This window comes from Urocampus carinirostris, chromosome 13 (genome assembly GCF_059441175.1).
Source record: "Urocampus carinirostris isolate Australia breed hairy pipefish chromosome 13, RoL_Ucar_1.0, whole genome shotgun sequence".
Lineage (NCBI taxonomy): Eukaryota > Metazoa > Chordata > Actinopteri > Syngnathiformes > Syngnathidae > Urocampus > Urocampus carinirostris.
Window position 1 is genome coordinate 3,031,167 of NC_142361.1, and position 23,660 is coordinate 3,054,826.

At 44.3% G+C, this 23,660-nt stretch overlaps 1 protein-coding gene across 5 annotated transcripts in view; it reads left to right on the forward strand.

The window, feature by feature from the left end:
* The window catches only part of LOC148353494 (uncharacterized), a 74,298-nt gene that overhangs the window by 34,073 nt on the left and 16,565 nt on the right, over positions 1 to 23,660 (forward strand). For 4 of the 5 annotated variants that reach the window (XM_088351266.1, XM_088351264.1, XM_088351262.1 and 1 more), the window contains exons 14-23: positions 239 to 655; positions 2,578 to 2,663; positions 2,764 to 2,841; positions 4,411 to 4,710; positions 13,203 to 13,248; positions 13,316 to 13,400; positions 15,462 to 15,625; positions 15,906 to 16,046; positions 16,119 to 16,449; positions 21,036 to 21,541. In XM_088351266.1, coding sequence (XP_088207392.1) covers positions 239 to 655; positions 2,578 to 2,663; positions 2,764 to 2,841; positions 4,411 to 4,710; positions 13,203 to 13,248; positions 13,316 to 13,400; positions 15,462 to 15,625; positions 15,906 to 16,046; positions 16,119 to 16,449; positions 21,036 to 21,541 — 2,154 coding nt within the window. The remainder of the gene's footprint in view (positions 1 to 238; positions 656 to 2,577; positions 2,664 to 2,763; positions 2,842 to 4,410; positions 4,711 to 13,202; positions 13,249 to 13,315; positions 13,401 to 15,461; positions 15,626 to 15,905; positions 16,047 to 16,118; positions 16,450 to 21,035; positions 21,542 to 23,660) is intronic. The other variant, XM_088351265.1, reaches the window with a different exon arrangement.

The following is a 23,660-nucleotide window of genomic DNA, read 5'->3' on the forward strand; positions in this document are numbered from 1 at the left end:
CTTTATCTTTCTCATTTTCTGTCTGTCTGTCTGTCTTTCTTTTTATACTAACCCGACCCCCGTGATATTCTGCCATGCTGCCAAGTGCCAATTTTGTTGGTAATGATCCAATGTTCAAAAAAAAAAAAGATTTTTTCATGCCGGACCAAAGTGGTACTAGAACCCTCAAAGTCACAACAAATCGATAATGAAATTTGTTGCCAGCGCTTTTAACAATTGATTTTTTTATTTGTTGCAGCCCTGTGCCAAACACAGCGAAGACGAGGAGGAGATGTTCATCTTGTCTAACCTCGACCAAAGTTATATGCTTAAAGCAGTGAATGCTAACAAAGAAAAGCAGAGCAGGTCCACTTCCGCATCACAAAAGACGAGCAAGGAGGAACAGCCCTCTTCTGCATTTGTTTTTGAGCCTAATCAGTCCAAGTCTGGATCTCAGAACTCTTTGATGGAGCCTGCTGAAGATCCTTCGAATAAGACAAAAGCAGACTTTTCTTCGACTGCTTGTGAGAACGAGCTTCGGGGAGCCGAAGATACACCACAGGCGACAAAACTTACAAAAACCAAAGAGACACACGTAGAATTTGCTGCAGGTTACAACCCACTGGAAGAGAGCAAAGGTGGGCCTTGTCAGAACCCCAAATTGGAGCAAGCACAGGTAAGATTGACATAGAGAGTGAACACCCTGCTATTTTCTATTTCTCCCACTTAGAAATAATGGAGGGGGTCTGAAATTTTCATTGTAGGTGCATGTCTACTGTGAGAGAGATAAACTAAAAAGAAAAATCCATAAATCACAAAGAGCTTTCCAAAGACACTGGAGATGAAATTGTACACCTCCACAAGGGCTACAGAGCAATTGCCAAGCAGCTTGGTGAAAAAAGGTCCACTGTTGGAGCATTCATTAGAAAATGGAAGAAGCTAAACATGACGGTCAATCTCAATGGAGTTGAGCCCCATGCAAGATATTACCTCGTGGGGTCTTGATGATTCTAAGAAAGGTGAGGAATCAGCCCGGAACTACACGACAGGAGTTGGTCAATGACCTAAAAAGAGCCGGGACTACCGTTTCCAAGGTTACTGTAGACAATAAACTGAGACATAATGGTTTGAAATCATGCATGGCACGGAGGGTTCCTGTGCTTGAACCAGCACAAGGCCCGTCTTAAGTTTGCATATGACTATTTGGATGATACAGAGCCGTCATCGGAGAAAGTTTTGTGGTCTGATGAGACCAAAATAGAACTTTTTGGTCATAATTCCACTATGCGTGTTTGGAGGAAGAAGAATGAAGAGTATGATCCGAAGAACACCATCCCTACTTGAAGCATGGGGGTGAGTGTGGGTGTTTTTCTGCAGGACGAGTGCGCTGCATTAAACAGAGGATGACTAGAGGCCGCGTATTGTGAGATTTTGGGGAACAACCTCCTTCCCTCAGTCAGAGCATTGAAGATGGGTCGTGGCTGGGTCTTCCAACATGACAACGACCCGAAGCACACAGCCTGGAAAACCAAGGAGTGGCTTTGGAAGAAGCATATCAAGGTTCCAGCATGGACCAGGCCATCTCCGGACCTGAACCCAATCGAAAATCTTTGGAGGGAGCTCAAACTCCGTGTTTCTCAGCGACAGCCCAGAAACCTGACTGATCTCGAGAAGATCTGTGTGGAGGAGTGGGCCAAGATCCCTTCTGGAGTGTGTGCAAACCAAGACTACAGGAAATGTTTGACCTCTGTAATAGCGAACAAAGGCTACTGTACAAAATATTAAAATTCATTTTTCTCAGGTGTTCAAATATTTTTTGCAGCTATATCACACAAATAAATCGTTAAAGAAATCATGCATTGTGATCTCTGGATATTTCTTTTTAGTTTATCTCTCACTGTGGTCATGCACCTACGATAAAAATTTCAGACCCCTCCATGATTTGTAAGTGGGAGTATTCGCAAAATAGCAGGGTGTTTAAATTCACTGTATCTCTCCCTCTCTCTCTCTTTCTCTCTCTCTCTCTCTCCAGAGATGTTTATTTTTTTTCCAATGAAGTGAAAACATCCTTTCAGTCACCAAGGTGATTTCATTCCCCGTGAGCTTACGAAACGTAATCCCTCGCTGACCAGACAATGACGATGGGACTTCGTCATCTTTTGGTCTTTAAGTAATAAGATCTCATTGAGCTCTATTGCCTATTGGTCTCTGCTTTGGAATCTCACCACATTGCTTCACTACTCTTACTTGCTGGGTGGGGCTGCCTACATTCACTCATTGACTGGTAAAGGAAGTGTGGGCTTCCTTGATGTGTGGACAAAAATCTGTTCAAAGCCATTACTGTCTATTGGTGATTTTTCATACTGTAATAATTCCCAGGGGCTTGATGCTTACTGGTTATCAGCGCAAAAAAACCTTCGAATCCGCACGCTTTAGCTCCATTCTAAGCTACAACAAATCTAGTGTTAAACTACTCCAACCTCTTTAAAGAGGGTTGTGAAATGATATGCCTAGGCCTCTGCAAAACTGGATAAGTCTTCAGCCTCTAGTGTTGAATTATCACACACTGTCACTTTAACAGGTATCTTTTTTGTTCAGGTTGCCCACAAAACTCCAGTCAAAACGAATCCTATTGGTGCTCAGGATGACACAGAGGGGCCCTCCAATCAGCGTCCTTCAAGCAGGTTTTAAGAGTTGCTCAATTTTCTAGTTCTGATTTTCAACATGCTAAATTTATCAAATTACTCTTCAGTTTCTTTTGTCCATTTTTATATTTCTTACTAGTGAAAAAGAGTCTGGTGTACCCATATCAAGACTTGAATACAGTACACCCCCCAGGATGCGACATGAGTCTGTTCTGAGGTTGGGATCGCAAAGCAAAATTGCTGTATGGGGGGGATGCAAACTTATGGAAATTGGCTAAAGAGTTCCAAACACCCGGTACACCAAATAAAAACATTAAAACAACCAAATAGGATATAGTAAGTGGTACTTATGTATAATAGACTTGCATATGATCATATAACATTATAAATATGTTTTTAAAGGAAAAATGAAATTGTATTTACTTTTCTCACCCTCTCTATTTTTCTCTTTCCTTCTCCCTGTCTCTTCCCCTCAATTTCACTTCTCTCTCTCTTTGGCTCTCGGTCTTTCTCTTTTTTGTCTCTTTCACTCTCGCTCTCTCTCTCATTTTTTTTTTTTTTTTTCCAATGTAGTGAAAATATCCTTTCAGTAACCAAGGTGATTTCATTTCCCGTAAGCTTACGAAACGTAATCCCTTGCTGACCAGACAATGCCAATGGGACTTCGTCATCTTTTGGTGTTTAAGTAATAAGCTCTCTTTGAGCTCTATTGCCTATTGGTCTCTGCTTTGGAATCTCACCACATTGCTTCAGTACTCTTACTTGCTGCGTGGGGCTTTCTTTCTCTTTTCCCTTTCACTTGTTCTCTTTATTTTTTCTTTCATTTTTTTTCTTTCTTTCTCTCTGTCTCTTCCTCTCTGTCTCTCTGTATTCTTTCTAAATTTATGTTCATCTCTCTCTTGTCTCTGCCTCTTTTCTCTCTTCTATCCATCTCTTCACTCTCTTTCCCCTCTCTCTCTTCTCCCTTTCCCTCTCTTTTTTATCTCTTTCTTTCTTCATTTCTTTTTTCTTTCTCACTCTTTCTTTCTTTTTTCTACTATTTTTTGTTATCTCTTTTTCTCTTTTTTATCTTTCTTTCTCTCTCTCTCTGTTTCTCTATCTCTCTTTATTTTTTTCCTCTCTCTTTTCACCCTATCTATTTCCCCTCTCTCTATCTTTCTCTTTTCTCTCACTCTTTCTCTCTCTTTTTATCTCTATTTCTGTCTTTCTTTCTTTTTTCTTTCTTTTTTCTTTCTTTTTTCTTTCTTTTTTCTTTCTCCCTTTTTATCTCTCTTATTTATCACTCTCTCCCTCTCCCTCTCTTTTTCTTTCCCTCTCTCCCTCTGCCTTTCTCTCTGTCTATCTGTGTCTATTATCTCTCTTGTCTCTCCTTTACTTTCTCTTTCTGATATCTCTTTTTCTTCTCTCTCTCTATTGTCTCTCTCTTTCATTTCTCTCTCTCTTTCTTCTCTCCCCTTTTTTTCTCTCTCTTTATATATTTCTTTTTCTTTCTCTTTCTCAATCTTTCTTCATTCTCTTTTTATCTCTCTTTCTCTCTCTTTTATCACTCTCACTCTCTCACTCCCCCACTCTCTCTTTCTCATCTCTTTCTCGCTCTCTCTTATCACTCTCTCTTCTTTATCTATCCCACTCTCTCTCTCTCTCTCTAATCCACTTCTCCGGCCCCATGAGAGTTTTCTCCACCATTCGTCCGCTGAGCTAGAATGAGTTTGACAGCCCTACATTGTAAGGGGACTTCTGTATTGACTTTTCAATTCTGTGATTTCTTTTTGGGTATTCCCTGCAGCCGTGCGGAATCCCAACTCCCGCATCAGCCGCCCTTCGACACGAAACCCCGCAGCCCGAGCGAACATCCGCATCCTGCTGCTTTGTCGGACTTCCACGTTCTAAATGACGGCCGGACCGAGGAATCGCATTTCCCTTATCAGCTGAGATTCCAACTCGAGCGCGATTTGCGTCGGAGCCCAAAACTTGAGAGAGTCAGAGAAGGATGCGGGCAACATCTCACTCGGAGCAATGGGGGGATCTCAGAAGGCTTCTTCGCTCTCAACGGCACTTTAAGTGATGTGTCGGAAGATGATGGAAGGTACTGATGCACGCTTGAGTTTCTGATGTTAAGGTTTTCGGAAACGTTTTTGGGATTCCAGCAGTACGCTAAAAGTGTCTTTTAAAGCAGTGTTTGTTAAGCATTTTGCTGTTAAACCTTGCCTAGTGTTTATGGTTCGCGGTTCACAGATCTGTTTCCGTTACGGACAAAGTACTCCGTTCCTGGAGTCTGTGTTTTTTGTGTATTTAATATCCCAATTTCAATATCACACAGGAACAACCCGAGAAAATACTTAATGCAGTTTTGAAATGTTGATTCCATTTATCAAGACTTGAAAAATCTAGGCCTCTCTGGCCCTATGATTGATTATTGATTATTGCTCCAGCGAAGGTCGGGGGGTCTCGTCCCTGTGTGTTGAGCCGACCAGATGAACCAGGTTTTTCCAATGCTGGCGGTTTTGTGCCTGCTGTTCTGCATCCTCTACAGCAACGCCGTGTTGTTGGAGGTCGCCCGCAACGACGTCGAGCCATCGAGTGCGGGGTTTCCCTCGTGGTCGTCTCCAGCCTGCGGCCTTTGGGTCAAACTGGAGAATGGCTCGTGTCGGATGGTCTGGTGGTAGACGAAGGACATGGCCAAACCAGCGGGTGCGGCGTTGTGCGACCAAGGAAGATGCTCGGGGCTGGCACGTGCGGGCTCTGAGCTCTTTATTGGAGACTCGCTGAGGCCACCTGATGTTCTCGATGGTTCTGTGAGCCCTGCTATCAAAACCGTCGATTCTTGTGGCCAGGGTGTCGTTCAGGGGCAATGTTTCTGAGCCATAAAGCAGGATAGAGAGTACGGCGAGGTTGTAAATGCGGAGCTTCGTCTTGCGTGCGATGGTCTGGTGCCGCCAGAGTGGTTTCCAGAGAGACTGCAGAGCAGATGCTGCCAGGGCTCTTCTGCGAGGAATCTCTGGTTTTAGGTCCCCATTGTCTGTCACCATGGACCCCAGATACACAAAGCTCTTGACAGGCTCTACGATGGTGCTACCAATTTGGATGGGAGGTGGATCTGGTCCATCACCGACATACATGAACTTGGTTTTCGTCCAACTCACTTGGAGGCCAAGCCGCGCTGCCTCTTCGCTGTAAATGCCCAGAGCGTCTCTCAGCTGGCTGTAGGAAGTGCTGAGCATGATGGTGTCGTCAGCATACTCCAGGTCAGTCAGGTGGTAGTTGCCGAAAGACACTTCGGGGATGTGCTCACTAACCCTGAACATCAGATGGTCGATGATGCAATTAAAAAGGTCGGGAGCAGCCACGCAGCCTTGACGAACGCCGCTGGAGATAGTAAACCAGTCGGAGTCAATGCCGTTGATACGGACACAGCTCTCTGCGTTGCTGTAGAGCAGCTTGAACAGGGCTATGATCTTGGGTGGTGCTCCGAGATCTTGGAGGATGTTCCACAGTGAAGAGTGGCAGACGGTGTCAAAGGCGGCCTTCAGATCAATGAATCCGATATATAGATGGCGGTCTTTACGGAATTCACGGGTCTTTTCTATCAGCAAATGGACGGCAGAGATGTGGTCCGTTGTGGAGCGGTTGGGCATAAAGCCAGCCTGCTGGGGACGGCGGCAGCTTCTGATTGCTGGAAGGGCACGGCTGAGCAAGATCCTGGTAAAGACCTTGCCCGGGATGGAGAGTAAGGTTATACCTCTGTGGTTTCCACAGACAAGCCTGTCACCCTTGCATTTCTAGAAGGGCATGATGACTCCTCTGGTCCAGTCGGTGGGCAGCTGCTCCGATTCCCACACCTGGTTGAATAGGCAGGTTAGCCACTCCACCATGCCATCACCGCCGGCCTTGAGCATCTCACCGGTAATGGCACAGATGCCGGGGGCTTTCTTGGTGTTCAGCTTCTTCAGAGCAGCTCTCACTTCCTCGGGTGTTACAGGGTCTGTGCAGCAGGCGTCGCTAGGAGCTGCCGTGTTTGCAGCCACTAGGAGGGTGGGATCAGCTGGGATGGTGCTGTGCTGCAAGAGGAGGCTAAAGTGCTCCTTCCAGCGCGCGAGGTAATTGGCTTCTGTCATGATGAGGTTGCCGTCTGAGTCTTTTACCTGGGCTGTCTTCATGTGTGGGCCGCTACGGGCTTGGCGTAGTAGACTGAATACGCGGCTCATGTTGTTGTTGTTGGCCGCGGACTCAAGCTGTTGGGCTTCTGCCTGGCAAAACCTCTCCCTATCTTCAGCGATGGCCACATTGCGCAGGCGGTTCAGTCTCCGATACTCCGTGAGGTCGCCTTGGAGCCGGGCCTCACGCCGCTGGTCTATGATGTTGAGTGTCCTCTCTGATATCCAGGGCTTTCTTGGGGAGGATCGCGGGCGTCCGAGGACATTGTGAGCAGACTGGAGGATACTTTCCTTGAAGGCCGCCCAGTCTGTCAGCTTGTCAGGAGCCAGGGCATCGAGAGTGCGGCGGATGGAGCAACTGAAGTCTCTGGCGATGTTGGGGTCGCTGAGTCGGGAGGAGTCGGGGCGAGGCAGAGTCTTGTGCTGGTTGGCTCGGAGCTTTAGCTTGAGCTGGGCCACAAGCAGATGATGGTCTGTGTTGCCAAGCTGTGCTCCTCTGAACACCCGGCAGTTGGTTACAAACGACTTCCAGCGTCGTGATATCAGGATGTGGTCCAATGCCTTCCTGGTTCTGCCATCTGGGCTGTACCACGTCCAGTGATGGATGCGTTTCCGGGGAAACCAGGTGTCAGCAACACAGAGGTTGTTTTGGTGGCAGAGGAGGAGGAGGCGATTGCCATTGTCGTTTGTTGTGCTCTCAACGAAGGTGGTGCCGACAGGTGAGCCGGGGGACCGATCATTGCTCGATAGAGTGGCGTTGGCATCAGTGAGGATGATGGTGACGTCGTGTGGTGGGGCTTGGTCGACAGCCTGGTGGAGTTGGTCAAAGAACGCATCCTTCGCATCCTCATCAGCGACATCGGTGGGGGCGTAGGCGACGATCACTGTCATCTTGCCGTGATGGTGGAGGAAGCGAGCAGACAGTCTGTCGCTTATGGGTGTCCAGCTGATGAGGGACCTCCGGAGGGCTTTTGGAATGGCAAGAGCCACACCGTAATGGCCGGTCCGACTCTCTGGGCCACTCCAGATGTAGCAATGGTTGCCAGCTGTTGTTTCACCATTGCCTTGCCATCGTACTTCACAGAGCCCTGCCAGGGTGATGTTATAGCGACAGAGCTCTCTGGACAGCAGGGTGGCAGCTCCGGGGCGAAGGAGTGTCTGGACATTCCAGGTGGCGACACGGGTCTTATGACTAAGGTCGATCCGTACTCGTTGGTCAGGGGCAGTCTGGGGTCCGTTACCGTGTTGGTCAGTCCGGTTTCTTTCTCTGGTCAGTTTCATAACAAAGGGGTTTTTTCCTGGGTTAGTTGTTAGCCCTCCGCAGGATAGTCGGTTGGTGGGGCTGCCACCTCACAGCGTACCGACACGCTGGGGTCTTTGTTTGTCTGGAACCTACCCCGGAGACCGGCCCGCCATGGGTGACCCTACCAGGAGCAAGCTCCCGACGGTATCGCTCTCCACTGGAACACGCAAGCCCCCTCGCCGCATCAAGGCCAGACCCATCCCTATGTAAGTCAAGTCAAGTCAAGTCATTTTTATTTGTATAGCCCTAAATCACGAAGAGTCTCAAAGGGCTTCACAGATTGTTACACTATATTACACAAACTATTTTCAACCGACAAGAGGAGTAGGTTATTCGTATGCAATGGAGTAGAAGTGAGTTTTAAGTTTAGATTTAAACATTTCCACTGAGGTTGCAGATCGAATCTCAGGGGGAAGAGCATTCCACAGCACCGGTGCCCGGATGGAGAACGCTCTCGAACCAGCAGAAGACTTCTTTGCTCTCGGGATCATCAGAAGACCAGCACTCTCAGATCGTAGGCTTCGGACCGGGACATAGTGGCAGATCAGATCTGAAAGATAAGAGGGAGCAAGTCCATGTATGATTTTGTACAATACTAAGAGAACTTTGAAGTCACATCTTTGGCTAACTGGGAGCCAATGCAGGTTAGCCATAATCGGTACCAACCACACTTTTGGGAAAGCTTAGGCAAATTCCACAGGCTACACCCAAAATTGATTGCCACCGCCTGTGTTGAATCAAGAAATCACTTAAATTGAATCCGCTAGACCAGGGGTCGGCAACTTATGGCACGCGTGCCAGCAGTGGCACGCGAGGGGGTTAACCAGTGGCACGCGAGCGCACGGCCAAATAATGTTTTTTTTTTTTTTTAAAGCGCATTTACCTGAAATCTTGACATCTTCAGTTGTGCGCCATGTTATTTAAAAGATTTACGTTAGGCTTTACGTGGGTTTTTCAGTGTGAGTTTGCCTGGCGCTTCACAGAGAGAGAGAGAGAGAGAGAGAGATAAAATAAAATTTGACTAGAATGGATTGACGGGCTCCAAATGATTTAAGTTGACGAAAGAAGTAGAGCCTTTTTCTGGCTGACTTTAGAATATCAGTAGCATTGACAGTCCATGTGAGGTCAGCTGACAAGTAAGTACCCAGAAACTTGAATGAATGGACCAGTTTCACCTCACTACCATTAATTGACAGTGGCACATGCGGGGGAAGCTTAGTACGGAAATCTCTTATCATCTTCTTAGTTTTACCTACATTCAATAACAGATTACTCTCATGACACCAAAGTGAATCAATTCCTGCTCGGTATTCAGTTTCGTCTCCATTTGAAATAAAGCCAGTAACCGTGGTGTCGTCTGCATATTTAGCGAATAGTGAATGGTCAGAATTGGGTTGACAATTATGTGTGAATAGGGAAAACAAAGTTGGAGACAATGGACAGCCCTGAGGCGTACCAGTGTTGAGGACAATAGAACATGAATCTTTCTCACCAATGCGAACGGACTGTTCTCTATTGGGAAGGAAATCTAAAATCCAATTTGATAGTAAAACGGGAAAATTGAGGTCATGAAGAAGTTTAAAATGCAGTTTAGAAGGAATGATAGTGTTAAAAGCCGAACTAAAATCTATGAATAAAACCCTAACGTATGAATTCTTATGCTCAAGATGACTTAGAATCTCATGAATACCAATTGAAATGGCATCATCTAAACTTCTATCAGCACGATACGTGAATTGGTACCTATCTAGATTCGATGGTAGAAACGACTTCATGAATTTCAATATGATCTTCTCGAAATGAAATGAAATGATCTGCATTTATATAGCGCTTTTTAACTCAATGGCTTCCCAAAGCGCTTTATAATGTGCTCCACATTTCCCAATAGCGGCCTTGTATTGCAGCCATGTAAGACGCTAACCTGCTTATTCGAGGATTAGGGGTTCAGTGTCTTACCCAAGGACACTTCGACATGTAACACGGACGAGCCGGGATTCGAACTGGGATCCCTTGATCCCAAGACGAGCGCTCTACCTCCCGAGCTACTGCCGCCGAAAATTTTCATGATCACTGACGTGAGTGCTATGGGTCTATAATCGTTCAAACATGAGACATTGTTTTTCTTCGGGACCGGTACATTTGTAGCGCGCTTCCAACACGAGGGTACAGTAGCAGAACTTAAAGGCCAATTGAAAATACCAGTAAAGACAGGGTCAAGTTGAGAAGCACACTCTTTGAGAAGGCGGGGTGAGAGTTTATCGGGGCCTGGTGATTTCCTTTCTTTCAACCTCCCAAAATCACATCTTACCTCCTCTTCACTGATGATCAAAGGATTGTCTTCCTTGGTCACCGGGGCTGGCACTGGAGTACTACCATTGTCCTTGTCAAATCGGGCATAAGTCATTGAGCTGATCGGGTAGAGTAGCGTCCACATTGCCAATAGTCTTCTTTGGTCCTTTGTACTGAGTTATGAGCTTCAAGTTTGACCATAGAGCTCTGGAGTCCTGAGTGTCGAATTGTACCTCTACCCTATCGTGGAATGAACGTTTGGCAGCTTCAACACCCTTTGTCAACGCTGATTTCGCTTGGCGGTAAGCGTCAGGGTCCGAGTCTTTGTGTCTATAGGCGGCGTCCTTGGCAACGATCAATTTCCGGATGGACTTGTTGAACCATGGTTTTGAATTGTAGTACTGAGTTTTGGACGTAGTAGGTAGACAGAGCTCCTGTCAGAAACGTACGTAATCCGACACCGTGTCAGTGTACTCGTTGATGTCATTCCCGTGTTTGAGTACTTCCCAGTCCGTGCACTCCAAACATCCACGCAGTTTATTCACATCAGCTGGTGACCAGGTCAGATGGGTACGTTTGGTAGGTGGAACTTGCTTGAGCTGCTGTTCGTAGGCGGGTATGAGTAGTACCGTGGAGTGATTAGAATTCCCCAGACTTGACCGGTTGACAGATTTGTACGCCTGCTTCACTGGACAATAACAGTGGTCGAGGATCTTGTCACCACGGGTTGGGCATGGGACTTGTTGTTTATAGTTTGGTAGTACGGAACGAAGATTGGCCTTGTTGAAATCACCTAATACTATGGATAGGGTGTTGGGATCCTTGTTTTCGTCCTTGGATATAGCGCTTGCTAATCCTTTTAATGCGACATCGACGTCGGCCCTGGGGTGGATATATACTGCGGTGAGGGTCACTGATGAGAAATCACGAGGAAGATAGAAAGGCCTGCATTTAATGGTCACGTATTCCAAATCGGCAGAACATCCACTGGATATAATCCGAGCATCCGTACACCAGCTGTCGTTCACCAAAAAACACTCCGCCTCCTCCGGATTTACCTGTGATATCTGTGTCCCGATCCTGACAGAAAATCGTAAATCCCGGCGGCTGGACTAAGGAATTTGGATGTGATGGTTTTAGCCAAGTTTCAGAAAAACAAAGAACGTTACAATCACGCAAATCTTTCTGGGTATGTATCCTCATAAACAACTCATCAGTTTTGTTATAAAGCCTCTGAACGTTAGCAAGCACTATACTAGGAATAGGAGTACGTCCATTTCTTCTTCCAGCTTTCACCAATAGTCCGCCTCTTCCTCCCGATTACGGGTTCGAACCCGACGACTCTCGTTCCTAATTTCAGCACTGAAATTGTCAATATCCGATAAAAGTGGGGGGGTTAAAAGGCGTAATATCCACAGGGCATAGTAACAGTAGTTCCTCTCTAGAATATTGCACAATAGAGTAGGTTGTAGAGATAAAGAAAAGCGATAAAATGAAGAAAATTATGAGAACTCGATGTGATGTGTCGCCTTCGATCGGCGCCGGGACAGCGTGACGTGATGTCATTCTTGTATATTTGGACTGGTGTAAAATGACAGCTCTGTTGGATATTAAAAAAATGTTGTGCGAGTCATTAATCTTGGTGTGGCACACTGATTTACAATGACATTTAAAAGGGTCACTCCGCACCGTAAAGGTTGCTGACCCCTGCGCTCGACTAAGAAAAGTATGCTACAAAATCTCAAACCCACAATTGACGTGCAAGGATCCAAAGAAGTTGCAGAAAAAATAAGAAAAAGAAAAACGGGTTGGAATCTATCAGTCTGGAAAAGGTCCCAAAGCCATTTCCAAGGCTGTAGGACTCCAGCAAACCACTGCCAGGGCCATTATCCACAAATGGAGAAAACTGGGCACACTGGCAAACCTCTCTCAGAAGTGAATAGAATAGAATATACCTTTATTGTCATTGTTACAAAATGGGTTAACATATTGTGACAACGAAATTGGGCATGACACTCCAGTTTTACACATTCACAGTGAGGTATGAGCCAAGAAGATAAAGGAACAGAGAAGATAAGGTTATAAAACAAGGGGGATAAGGCTATAGTTATAATTTACATGGTATTTACACAAGAAATGTCGGCATGTGGGATGTTACATACAGTGTTGTGATACCGTTGGTATCGTAAGGTTGTGCAATATTGCATTTGGTGCAAAGTCATCATAGTGCAAAAATAGTCAGCATATGCATTGGTGCAAACATAGACATCATAGTGCAGAAAAAAGGAAATGGTCAGACATTGTGCAAGGTGAGCAGTAAACGTAATGCAGTCGACATGTGCAAGAACATAGACATGAGTACCATTATATTCGTATGAGGTAGTGTTGGCACAAGTTTTCAGTTTTTTTGTGCGGTGTCTGTTTAGTGGCTGATAAACTAAACATTGTGAAAGACTCATTACCATTTATTGTAAACGTTTGATTTCTGTTATCACTACCAAAGGTGGCCCAACTCGCTGTTAGGTTCAGGGGGCAATTATTTTTTCACATAGGGCCATATAGGTCTGGATTTTTTTTAGGGGGGGGGCTTAATAAATGGAACCAACATGTCAAAACTGCATTTTGGGTTGTCTCTGTGTGATATTAAAATTGGTTTGGTGATCTGAAACTTTTGTGATTGATAAATATGCAAAAAAACACAGAAATCAGAAAGGGGCAAAGTACTTGTACTTCTTTTACGCTAGTTAAAACAACGTTTCAGAATGTTTCAGGTTAAAAAGATGGAAGAAATTTCATTGCAACCACGTTTTTCATTGTGCTTGTCGATACCAGGTGGCGATCCGCCGATTGTCTGAAAAGAATACCCAGCACTAACCGTGTAAGTTTCAATATTAGATTTTCATTTTCTCTTTTGCTCGAAATTGCAAACGTGTGTATGTGTGTAGAACACTGAGGATGCAGAGCTCTCCAGAGATTCAGATGATCTTGGCATTTCTGATGACTCTGACGTTGCCTTCAGAGACCCGTCAGGTAGAGCTGGTTATAAAGCAACATTGTGTTATTAATTTACAGTGCCCTCCAAAAGTATTGCCCCACCTAATACATTTTAGGACTTATTGCCGTATCCCAGGCTTTAAACATATACTGTAGATAAAAAACTCGAAAATATTTTCTAAAAATCGCCAACATGTTGGACACAATCGTGAAAAGAAATCAAATGTATTCAACAGAGTATATTGAAAAAGTGGAAAGAAGGCCTCGCAAAAAACATTGGCCCCCTTTGAGTTAATACTTTTTACCTCCTTTTGATACTATCACAGCCACAAGTCTTTTTGGGTATGTCTATAGAAGTTTTGGAATTAAAATAATTTCCCACTCTTCCTTACAAAGCACCTCAAGTTCCTTAAGGTTAATGGTGTCATGATTTGACAATTGCCCTCACCTGCGCTCCCTCTTTCAGCCCCAGCAGTCGTTCCCTAATTAGTCCTCCTCCTATTTAGAATAGAATAGAATGGAATATACCTTTATTGTCATTGTTACAAAATGGGTTGAACATATTGTGACAGCGAAATTGGGCGTGGCAATCCAGTGTCACTTAACAGTGAGGATAAAAGAAAACCAAGAAGATAAAGGAACAAAGAAGATAAGGTTATAATGTACACAATATTCACTCCTGTCAGTCTGTCAGCGAACCTCAGCACATGCAAGGCAAGCACTTTTCGACTCTGGCTCCCGTCTGTCCCGACCTGTTCCTGTATCCTGCTCAATTTTGTCCCTTGTTTCCTGTTCTGATCCCTGACCACGCTTCGTTCTCGAGGGCTTCCCAGTCCTCTTGCCCTGCAAGCACCGGATCGCTGTTGTTTTTTTCCTCTCTGCCTGACTTCCCTGTTCCCTTAATAAAGCATTGTGTGAAATGTACGCATTTTGGTCCACTGCTTGTTCCGGTCGCGACAGATGGAGCTAGTTTGTGATAAGCATTTTTCAGACCTTTCCACAAATGCTCTATAGCAGGGGTGGCCAACCCGGTCCTCAAGAGCCGCATGTCCTGCATGTTTTTGGAGTTTCTCTGTTCAAATACAGGTGATCCCAATCACCTGGGTCATTATCAAGCCCCCGCACAGCTTGCAAACAATCTTAAAATTTGCATCACCTGAGAAACCTCCAAAACATGCAGGACATGCGGCTCTTGAGGACCGGGTTGGCCACCCCTGCTCTATAGGATGTAAGGTCTGGACTTGGGCTTGGCCATTATAATACCTTTACATTGTTAGTTTTAAACCATTCTATTGTAGATTTTGCTTTATGTTAAGCGTAGTTGTCCTGTTGGAAAGTAAACTTGTGCCCCATTCTCAGGTCTCTAGCAGACTCCAACAGATTTTTTGCTATATTTGCCTCCATCCATCTTCTTATTAACTTTTAACTATCTTCTCAGTCCCTGCTGAAGAAAAGCAACCCCAGAGCATGCTGCCGCCACCACCATATTGTGACATTGGGGATGGTGTATTCAGGGTGATGTGTAGTGTTACTCTCACGCTAAACGTTAGGCGTTGCATTCAGGCCAAAAAGTTCAATTTTGGTCTCATCTGACCAACACACATTTTTCCACATGTTATTTGTGTCTCCTATAAGGCTTCTTGCAAACACCAAACGGGCCTTTTTATGGTATCCTTTCGGAAAGGGCTTTCCTTTTGCCACTCCTCAAATAAAGAGCAAATCTATGCAGAGTACAACGAATAGTTGGCTTTTGCAAAGATTGTCCCACCTCAGCTGTGTATCCCTATATATACCAATGAGATCTTGGGCTTCTTTGTTGCTTGTTGGATTAGTTGTCTCCTAATTTTCTTGGTTGGTAAGTTGGTTGAGCTGAAAGAACGGGTGGGGGGGGGGGTCAATATTTTCAGTTTTTTTGTTGTAAATATACTATAAATTGTTGAAATAATTTGGTTCTACCTCATGATTATGTCATATGTGCTGTTGATTTTTAGAATACATTTGCAGTTTTCTAGCCTTAAGTGTGAAGCCTGAAATGTGGCAATATCACTAAAGCTAGACACTGTATAACCTCATTAATGCATTTTTTTTATTACTCAGACCCTAGGAAGAATCTGTGGGATGTGGATGAGCGCTGTTTTCACAAATCAAGTGGTCATCATTGTCCTCTTAGAGAGAACGTTAGACAACTGGAAATGGAATATCATATCTTGGAGCAAAGCAACACAGAGTTGAAAAGGAATCTGGCAAACATCAAGTACAAGGTTGGGTTCGTGATATGAATTTGCTGTATAGCGGGGTGTAGAAACCTATGGTAATGTGTAATTACGGTTGTAAATATAATATAATTTTTGAAATAATTTGGTTTCACTTCATGATTGTGTCTCACATGATTCTTAGAAAATATTTTCAGTTTTTTAGCTTTAAGTTTGAAGCCTGTTCTTGAGGGGCCAATACTTTCGCCAGGCAATGTATTTAAAAAGCTTGTATCATAATTTTGTTCAAAGTCTATTATACTTGCTGGGTTTGTTTTAATTTGCCCAGCTCAAGGAAGATCATCTACAAGCTGAAATGCTATTGGCGAAGAATCAAAACACAATCTATGCATTGAATCAGAGGGTCAACAATCATCTTTACAAGCAGAAAGAGATGGAAGAGGAATGCAAAAGATGCAAAAATATTGAGGTAACCCTCATCCAATTTCAAAGTCTTCACATTGGATTAATTAGGCATCCAGAGGAATTATTTTATTTTCAGAAGCAACTGAGAGCTGAACTTGAAAGCTTGCAGGCAGCAAGCAACACAAAACAGAGAAACCTCGCCAACGAGAACGAGGAGCTCAAAGAGCAGCTGGAAGATCTTCAGCAGGAACTTCGACTCAACTACGACAACGAGAACCAAAACGATCTGGATTGGAACAACAGGGTTACCTCGTTGAATTGCAAGCTGGAGGCCGAGCAGGAGGCTCAAAGCAACTTAGTGGCGGAGTTGCGGATGAGCCGAACTTGCCTGGCTGAGGCTGAGCGAGCTCGGTCCGACTTGGAAAAAGCTCTTCTGAAAGAGAAGGAGGACAACCAGCGTCTCTCAAGTGAGTACTGTATTACATTACTTTTTTAAATTAATAAGTGCTACAGATAATTGTGTATTATATGGTATTTTGGCTTCTATTTACAAGCGCCTTTAGACTAAAACCAATCAAGTAACTGCTTTCTGTTTCCTGGGCGCTGATTGGAATAATGCAAATTACAGGCATGAAACTTTCCTTTCAGCGTAATTCGTTGTTTTTAAGTCAAAATGTGTGACCTACGTAAATCGTTTGGGTCCAAGGAGAACATGTTTTGAGGGGGTATTGCAGTGTCTGAAATAACATCTGCCCGGAACCCAGGGGCTTGCATCTTTTACGTCGGGCGTACAACTTACAAAACGTCTATGCCCTGGTAGCCGAAAACTTTTTCAAGAAAGTTTTTTAGACAGGATGGAATGGTAGCTTGTTACAAACGTTTGCTTTATTCCGAATTCGAAATGTTCGTTCAGTTTGGAAATTTGCATACTCTGCAGCCAATGAGAAGCCTGCATCAAATAACTTCGTGCTTCCGGACTTTCCCGAGCCTCAGAATGTCGTGCATTTGCATATCCTTTTCCAAAGTAGACGCACAGAGAACACAAGAAAAATGGTAAAGTGGTAAGGAATCAAGCCAAAACCTCAGCCCCAGTAGAAAGAAGTTAACTAAATTTATGACGCTACAAAACGTAAACGTACATTAAAAGCATCGTGGAAAGAGGAGTTCACGTGGTTTGTAGCAGACGACGCAACGCAAACATTGCATGAATGAAGATAAGTAAATACAGGTACCGTATTTTCCGCACTATAAGGCGCACCTAAAAGCCTTTATTTTTTTTAAACGCTGACCATGCGCCTTATAATACAGTGCGCCTTATATATGGATCAATATTAAGTCGCAAAGTCTTGCAACTAATGCAAGCAGCCGCCGACTAGATTTTTCCCCGAACACGAAGTAGTCCGCGGTGTATGCTGGTATTTATATACCGGCGTTTCATTGGCTAACCAATGCGTCAATCATCATTTGAATCGATCACTATTGGCTAAAGTTATTCGGAGGTAAAGGGGGCGGATCCTTTTTATCATTTACAGGCTCACATAGGCTAAAGGGGCAAAACAAAGCCTGCAATTGGCCGAAAAAGATGAATGTGAATAGAATGTTAGGTCGAACTACGGCATAGAGGAAACAGTATTTTACTATTCTGTACTGTATTTGTAAATATTTTACTCTCCTGGATTTACTACACTCCCTCTGGCTGCGGCTGCATCGACTCGCTACAACGGGTCAGGTTTATCGACATTTCGGTCTGTGTACATTGTTACAAAGAATGACAATATAAAGGAAATTATTATTATTATTATTATTATTATAAGAGGACCATGGTTGCACATTATTATTGAACACAACGACTTGGGTGAGCTACTCCGGCTATATATTTTCCCAGTATCTTGTTTCAGACTGAACTCGATGTTTCTGTGATAAGCGGTGCAGATAATTGATGGAATGGAGTGTCTATTTTTAAATTAAACTCAATTCCAAGTGTTTATTGTCATATGCACAGTAAAGTTGCGAGCGAAAAATAAAATAAAAACTAAGGAATGGTTGGCATTTCTTGAATCCCAAGACTTTAACCTTCCGAATGATATTTGGAACGATGCATTTGAGTGACATCGTACGGACACCGCATCCGCACGTGTCTACGACACGTATTTGCTTCTTTGCAAGCTTTCGGAATGTTAGGGGGTAATAAGTTTGACTGAACTATCTGACTGTTTTGTCGACGTTCCCATTGTAGCGCCTTATAATCCGGTGCGCCTCATGTATGTCAAATATAGGACCAAAACCTATTTTTTCGGGGTGCGCTCTATAACCCGGTGCGCCTTATAGTGCGGAAAATACGGTACATACTGATGGCAGATGGAAAACAGCGATGTCATATACATGCAATGAATTTTATAAGTAGATTTATAATAAACCAAATTTTAAAGAGTTGTTCTGTTATATGTGATTACCAATCCTTAATACTTTGCAACAATGGGTTTTTTTTTGCGTTTAGTCGTCTTATTGTGTTTCAAGTTGTGAAAAATGGGGCAGGCAACTTTATGAGTTGTCTGCCCTGGTGTCCGGTGACTTTTTGTCATGAGTTTCAGACACTAGGTATTGTGATATTTTGCAGAGTTTGAGAAGTTTGAGAAGTTTTTTGTTTATTTGTGACGCCCTTAATCACAAGGAGTGTCAAAGGGCTGCACAAACCACAGATTACTGCAAACCACAGACTATTATTCCACCATCCCCTGATCTAAAACCTACACAGGGGCAAGGGAAAACTCAACAACCTCAACATGAGGAACATGAAGAAACCATGAGAAGGGACTGCACATGAGGTCATCCCCATTCCAGGATGTTGCAATAACAAATAATACAGATATTGTCAACATGAAATATAGGTCATTCAAGGAAAAAGAGCTAGCGCGTATTGAGCATGGCGTCTGACCTGAAGCCCTGTCAAGCCCTGAATTTACAAGCTGGCAGAGATGGGAAGCTGCGTCATGGCCGTCATAAACTTTCTGGACTAGTTTACAGGCTGGGGGCGTCGTTGGTTTCATGCTTTTTCCGGACATCTTCAACATCTTACCTAATGTTTACTATTCTGTGTACAGTAATGCTAATTGTAATTCACCCTGGTCAATCCTGGAAGGGGCATTACCACATGTGAGGTCCTTTCTCGAGGTTTCTGTTTTTTCCTCAAACTGAGGTTTTTGAGTTGTTCCTTGCCCGCATGCGGGTTTAGGATCAGGTAATTGTGCAATTTTGTAATTGTAATCCTGTGCAGTCCTTAGAGACATTTTTGTGATTAAGGGCTATATAAATAAATGTGACTTGACTTGACTTGAATCATAGAGATAGACGTGACCACAGGTCAGTCGTCCCATGTGCCGTAAGCTCAAAATGACCTATCAGTAGCCGCGACATATGTCTATCTGCAAAATGCGCTAGCTCATTCTACTGGATAATCGGGCATTTGGCTAGTTTATATTTTGAATTTCTTTGAAGCACGCGTGTCAACGTGACATCCTTACAATAGCAACGAAAGTGTGTTGAAATAAGTTGCGGAGTTGCCCAAAAGGGTTTGGACGAAAGTGGAGGAAAAAATTCCATACTAACTGAATGAGCCCTCAGTGAACTAGTCTGGCTGGCGCATTTTGGCTTCATTGTTTGGACGTTTGTCGAGGAGAGATTTAGCATAAATGCACATTGACGGCATTTTCACATAGACCCCCGATCGATTTCAGTATCAGGTAGTTTAGTGGAATAGTTTTTGCCTGCCATGCGGGTTCGATTCCCAGCCAATATACTGTATATGTTTGCCTATTCGTGTTTACAATACCTGGCAAGTATTGGCCCCCTAAGAACTTTATATCATTTTGCCACATTTTAAGCCTCAAACTAAAACAATGAAAACGTTTTCTAAGAATCAGTAACATGTGAGACACAATCATGAAGTGGAACATAATTATAGCAACATTTTTTTTAATATCTAGCAAAAAAAAAAAGTAGGTGTTGCAAAAAATATTCCCCTACTGTTATCTCAGCCCAGCCAAGATCCAATGTTGACATAATGACAACAGAGTGCATATGTGTGTCTCTATTAAATACAACTTAACAGACAGCATTATGAAGCATTATGACAGCACTATGAAGACAAAAGAACACACAAGACAGGTCCGGGATAAAGTTGTGGAAAAGTTTAAAGCAGGAAAGGAATCCAAAAAGATTTTGCAAGATTTACACATTCCCCAGAGCACTGTGCGAGTAATAATATAAAAATGGAGAGAGCATTAAAACCACTGAAAATCTACCAAGACCTGGCCATCCCTCTAAGCTTCATCCCAAGAATACGAGAAAAAGACCCGTTTGGCATTTGCAAGGAGCCACATGTGAGAAACACCTAACATGTGGAAGAAGGTGCTCTGGTCAGATGAGACGAAAATTGAACTATTTGGGCTGAATGCAAAGCGTTACGTTTGGCTTAAGACTAACACTACACATTACCTTGAAAACATCATCTCCACTGTCAAACATGGCGGTAGCAGCATCACTCCATGGGGTTTTTTTTCTTCAGCAGAGACTGCGAAGATCATTAGAGTTAAAGGGATGGATGGAGCCAAATACAGCGTGATTCTGGCAGAAAATCTGTGCGAGTCAACAAGAGGCCTGAGCATCGGGCACAGGTTCACCTTCCAACAGGACAAAATCTACAATGGAACGGTTTAAAGCCAACTATATTAAGGTGTTAGAATGGCCAAGCCGAAGTACAGACCTAAATCCTATAGAAGACCGATACTTTCAATTTTTTTTTTAAATTTATTTTATATTTATCATTTAATTATTTATATATTATATTTATTTATTTTTTATTTCAATTTTGCAATTTTGCAATTTTCAATTTGTTAGTACAATATAAAATGTTTAATACTTTTTCTTAATTTTCAAGATTGTGTCTGACATGTTGATTCTTAGAAAAGCCCGAAATATCGCAGTATTTTGAAAAGTTCCTGGTTGGGTGGTCAATAATTTTACAAGGCGCTGTATAACGTAAATTCTCTTCCAGGTGAGGTATCCTGTCATCAAGAAGCCTTCAACAAACTATCCCAGAAGCTGTCAGACATGAAGGCGCACGCCAGCACCGTGGAAGCCAACGTCCACCGATACGAGGTCCAATTAATGGAGAACACCATGCAGTTGAGCAACATCCAGCATGAACGCGAGCAGATATCTTCACACGTCAAGGAGCTCGAAGCCGCACTTCAGGCTGAGAAGGAGATTGCTGCTCGAGCTGTTGTGCATCAGGACAGTGCTCAGGAGCATCTGAACCAAGCTCAGATACAAGTCACGTCACTACGGCAAAAGCTGGAGGAGAGTCGCAGCAAAGCTGCTGCGAATGAGGCTGCCTTGAGAGATTCCCAAAACGATTTTAATGAAAAACTGTTCAAGCTTCGAAGCGATTCTGAGAAAAGGGTTCAGGAGGCGCAGTCGGCACTCAAGGAGCACAGCTGTAAGGCGACCGAACTGGAAAGTCTTGTTCGGAAATTGGAACAGGAGAAAATAGAGAAACAGGTAAGATGTCAAACAGTTGGTTTGAAGCATTTATCCATATTCATCACAAGTCAGCGACATAAAGAGATTCGTAAAAGTGAGGATGCACGATAATTGTTTTTTCCTACCTATTACGAAAACCGATAACATCTTACTTTTGGAGACTTGGAATATTTTAGCCCGCTTTCCTAAGTATAAAAGTAATTTTCAGCCATCAACTTTAAGTATCTTTTGAGTCCTGCTGAAGAAAAGTGTGCCCCGACGGATCACCACCTTATCGTGGTGGGGCACTTTGTGCGTCTCAATGACCCCTAGAGCTATGTCGGCGGGAGTCTCGTACTCCTGGCAGGGTTACCCAAGCCGAACAGGTCGAAGGGTAGAGTCCAGACTAAGAGTGATCCCAAAAGCTGGTGGCGGCACGCTTTGAGGCGGTTTCCCACAGACCTGGATTCCGGCAGCCGCCTGCAGTTGTGGGAAGATGCCGGTCGTCTAGGGTCTCCCTTGCCACTGGATCCATCTTCTCTACAATCAAGATAGTGGCGTTGGGGAAAGCGCACCCCTTACGCCACTTTAAAAACCATCATTGCGCAGGTATCTTCTTTTACCTGAGTCCCCGACCACAAAAGTCTGGCGGCGATGGAGTAACCAGTGACGGGAGCAGGTTTGAATGAGCTGGAAGCTCTTAGCTGGACCTCTGCACGTCAGCGGCACAGGGCAAGGGTCGTTAGCAGCTGGGATTGAGTGGCAGCTGTTTCCGGCAGACCCCTGTGCGTCTGAGCAGCACTATTTAGTGGCCGCACTGCTCACCCCAATTGGGGAAAGGCCTAGAAAAGGTGGCCTAAAGATTGCCCACTCAGCACAGTACCCGGACAGGAAACCGCGCCTGTCGGGACATTCCACTATGCGGTCGAAAAACAATAGCATTTAGAATTGCAGCATGGAACATAAGGACACTCCTGGATACCAGTCTGGACAGACCACAGCGCAGAACAGCACTCATTGCCAACGAGCTGAAGCGATATAATGTGGATGTGGCAGCGCTCAGCGAGACCAGACTCCTTGAGGAAGGCTCACTCAATGAAGAGGGGGAGGGTTATACATTCTTTTGGAAGGGATACCCCATGGGCGGACACCATCTTCACGGAGTTGGTTTTGCAATTAAGAACACTCTACTGCTGAAGCTCACAGAGTCACCAGTGGGTGTCAGTGAAAGACTAATGACTCTTCGCATCCCACTTGCAAAATGCAGACATGTCACATTAGTTAGTGCCTATGCACCAACACTGCCATCGAATGATGAAGAGAAGGATCGCTTCTACCAGGCACTCGATGACATCCTCAGTCACATCCCGAGGAATGACAAAATCATGCTGCTTGGTGATTTCAATGCAAGAGTCGGAAAGAACTTGCAAAACTGGGATGGTGTGATTGGTGCCCATGGCATTGGAAAAGTTAATTCCAATGGCATGAGACTTCTTAGTCTGTGCGCGGAACATAACCTTACCATCACAAACACCATCTTCCAACAAAAGAATAAATATAAGGCATCCTGGATGCATCCCAGGTCCAAACACTGGCATCTGATTGACTACGCGATCGTGAGGAGGGCTGACCTGAAGGACGTGCTCATTACAAGAGCTATGCGTGGGGCAGACTGTTGGACCGACCACCGCATGATTCTGACAAAGGTCAGAATGCATGTCCGGCCCCTAGCACGTCATGGTGGTTCAAAGAGGAAGACACTCAACTGTGCCAAACTCTCCAGTAGCGACACCCTTGACAACTTCCGTTGCTCTCTAGCTGAGAGGCTGGCAAACATTGAGCAGCTGGTCATGTCAGAGGCTGGGATGGATGAGAAGTGGACCTATATATCTACCACCCTCTTTGACACTGCAGCCCAAACCGTTGGTTTTAAAACTAAAAAACACCAGGACTGGTTTGACCAGAATGCCGGAGAGATCTCAACCCTCCTGGACAGAATGCACAAGGCACACAGAGCCACCCTGAACAACCCACAATCTCAATTCCATAAAAAGCTATGGCAAGCCCTTCGTTCCGAGGCCCAGAGAACTCTCAGAAAACTGTAAAATGAGTGGTGGATCTCAAAAGCCAATGAAATCCAGTCTCACGCTGATAGAAG